The following is a 3266-nucleotide window of genomic DNA, read 5'->3' as shown; positions in this document are numbered from 1 at the left end:
CTAACATCTATTTTTCATACCACTAAACGATAAGAGTAAGGCAGAACAGCGTTTGCCGGGTGCAGCTAGTATATATATGTATATTTTACGAAAACTGTCAAATTTCAACGGCGGCCATAGTCGGCCGACAATAAATGGTCTTGTTTGAGGTGGCTGGTTTTTTTTAAATTTCGTTTATTCTTAGGACAATATTCACGAAACTCCGGTAGTCCTTGTTGGCAACAAGATAGATCAAGTTGGCGATCGTATGGTGACAACTGAAGAAGGTCAACGCCGGAGTAAAGAAATAGGTTGCGTTTGTTTCCACGAAATATCTGTCAGAGAAAGCATTGATCAGGTAACTTTTCTGAAGATTTATTGTATTTTATTTATATAGTTATAGTAAGAATGTAGTAAATATAATTGATAGAGGCATGTCCTATTAGGTCTGGCCATATAATATGCCTACAAATACTGTACATACATGCACGGTAAAATTTTCTAGTCTTCATATGTTATTTGAAAGGACGGATACCTATTTATCGAATTTTTCGTTAAATTTTGTACTTCCTTTACAGCGTTTTCTGAAAAATACCCTTTTTTATGCAAATTAGCAGCTTGCCGCGTAACCGTAATTTGTTGTAGGGAGAAATAATTACCGCGAACAACATCAAAGAGTTTAGTTAAAAGGTAAACGTGGTCTACGTAGAGATGACATAAACAGCAATTTCAAATTAATTTACTATAAAATGGCTTTTAAAAAGATGAAAGAAATTTAAAATTTATTTACTTTTTATGATTACAAACTACAGTATTGACACGTGTCAGTTTTACAATTTCCTAATCCTTCTGAACTATTTTATAACTGTTTATCGATATTTGAGATTACATATTTAATTTCAAACTTGTTAGTCTGAATTTTGGCATAGAGTATGCAACAGGTGTAATTGTCTACTACGAAATAATTGATGAAAAATATGAAGATAAGAAAGTCATCTTGCTCATATTTTTATACGTAGAGTCTGCATTTTTACATATTTTATTTGATTTTTGGTTTTTACCGTTATTAAAAAATATTTCTCATGGGCATTTTGGTCAGCAGAACGATAAGATGTAAAGTTTCACCAATCTTTCTACTTGAAAACATCTGTTCATATAAATAAAATTGAAGTGTTTGTTTTTGTAATATTGAAATAACCGTTTTTTACTACTTGTATTACACTATTACAATTCACACTAATATTATAAATGTGAAAGTTTCTTTGTTTGGATGTTTGTCGACAATCGCTCAGAAACGACTAAACGATGATGAAATTTGGTATACAGACAGGGTATGAGCTGACATAGTTGATAGGATACTTTTCATCCCGATTAAATTCTCGCTTAGGATAAATCATAAATCTTGATATCGGAGCGTAGCCGAGACGAGCGTCTAATATGAATATATATACGGTACATATACCAAAATAGTTATTTTTTTTCGTCTATCTGTCTGTTTGTTCCGGCTAGTGTTCAGAAGAGCTGGACCGATTTTGACAGGACTTTCATTAGCAGATGTAATAAGGAATAAGTTACTCTACTTGTTAATCCAATATTCCCATGGAAACAATAAGATGTAAGGAGAAACCCGTTTACGCGGATGAAACCGCGGAACGCTTTTAGTGTAATAATAAGTTCATTATATATTATTACAGGTTTATGGCGTATTCAGAGATGCACGACGTTTCTGGAGGGTTGGAAGTAAATGGTCCCGAGGCCGCAGCGACACTGACTTGCCGACTGCGTTGGGCAGACCACTCTCCAGAGCAGCCTCCGATACTACGGAACCTACAACGGTTTCGACTACGTCTCTTTGTTAGTGGTTAAATATATCATTTCTATATGTACAGTATTTTGTTGTGGGCAAAAAATTTATTCTTAATTGTTACCCTTAAATCAAAACACTATAAATGGAAGACACAATGAAAAATCATACAAATCGTAATCATCGAAAATACTTATTTTTAGAGTTTGTTTGACACCTATGAAAATAGAAGAAATTCAGATTTAACCTATATATATATATATATATATATATATATATATATATATATATATATAAATTTTTAACCTATATATCTAACTATCCTAGTATTGACCTCTGGACGTAACGCGGACAAAAGTATGTGTAATATAGGTACTAGCTGTTCGACCTCGCTTCGCCCGTGGTACATATTTAGCCAATGTCACTCAGTGAAGTTGCAGCTTTCTAATTAAACATAAAATATACAAAAAATTTAAAAGATTCTACTTTTTAATTTAAGTATATAAGTACCTGGATGACCGAGCTTTGTTCGGTATTTTTATAAATTGTGTTTTTTGGAAATTATATTTAAGTACGAATTACATACTAATAAAATGATGAAATATGAATAATATTTTTCATAATAAATTGGGACATCTCAAACGCCTTCTATTTGTTAAAAAAGTAAGTTTAAGTCGATAAAACACGAATATGACATTTTCTAAAAAAGAATTCCTAGCTAAATCGATTTATCGCCCCCGAAACCCCTTATATACTAAATTTCATGAAAATCGTTGGAGCCGATTCCGAGATTCCAATGATATATAAGAATTGCACGTTTAAAGATATAAGATATGTGACTGACTGGCTATGGATCATAGTCCTCATCCGTTTAATGTGAGACCGGACTTTCTAATTAATAGTTCACATTAAAACGGAATACCGCAATAAATTGGACATTTTATGAAGCTCACTTCGATTCTTGATGCTTGATGTCAAAAGCGTAATGTCAAATATATTAAACATTTTCATCCTTTGTTGGATTTTTGACATAGATAAATATTTGTTGACAATTTAATCAATATTTAAACAAATGCGATTATATTTCATCGCTTCATTCTTCAGATATTATTTACCATGTAGTCCCCTTTTTCAATGCTAGCAACTACGCACGCGTTTAGATTTTTTTTTTTTTTTTTAATGAGGGTATTCCAACCTGACAAGTATTTGCTTGTCCTGTACAATATTCATTCCTTTTTCGTGCGCCGCAACCTACGGACGTCTTTAATAAGTGCAAGTGCCGTCATGTTGAAGAAAATTCGAAGAAGAAAATTGATTATTATCGTATGAAGATTAGAAAGTTGGAGAATGAACATCGCCGTATCAAGCCTATAATATCGTCTTCGGAATCTGAAGACGATTCAAGTAAGTACTTAAGAGTGCCTTTATGTCGACCTGTAATACGACGTACCAATGTTTCGTATAATAACTAACGACAAAGAAG

General features: G+C 32.6%; 1 protein-coding gene across 1 annotated transcript in view; it reads left to right on the top strand.

The window, feature by feature from the left end:
- LOC119833669 (ras-related and estrogen-regulated growth inhibitor) overlaps positions 1-3266 on the top strand; it is a 13975-nt gene that overhangs the window by 4983 nt on the left and 5726 nt on the right. Inside the window, exons 5-6 of the mRNA XM_038357787.1 lie at positions 185-337; positions 1674-1833. Coding sequence (XP_038213715.1) covers positions 185-337; positions 1674-1833 — 313 coding nt within the window. The remainder of the gene's footprint in view (positions 1-184; positions 338-1673; positions 1834-3266) is intronic.

This window comes from Zerene cesonia, chromosome 17 (assembly GCF_012273895.1).
Source record: "Zerene cesonia ecotype Mississippi chromosome 17, Zerene_cesonia_1.1, whole genome shotgun sequence".
NCBI classification, from domain to species: Eukaryota; Metazoa; Arthropoda; class Insecta; order Lepidoptera; family Pieridae; genus Zerene; species Zerene cesonia.
This window is presented reverse-complemented; position numbering and strand designations above follow the sequence as displayed.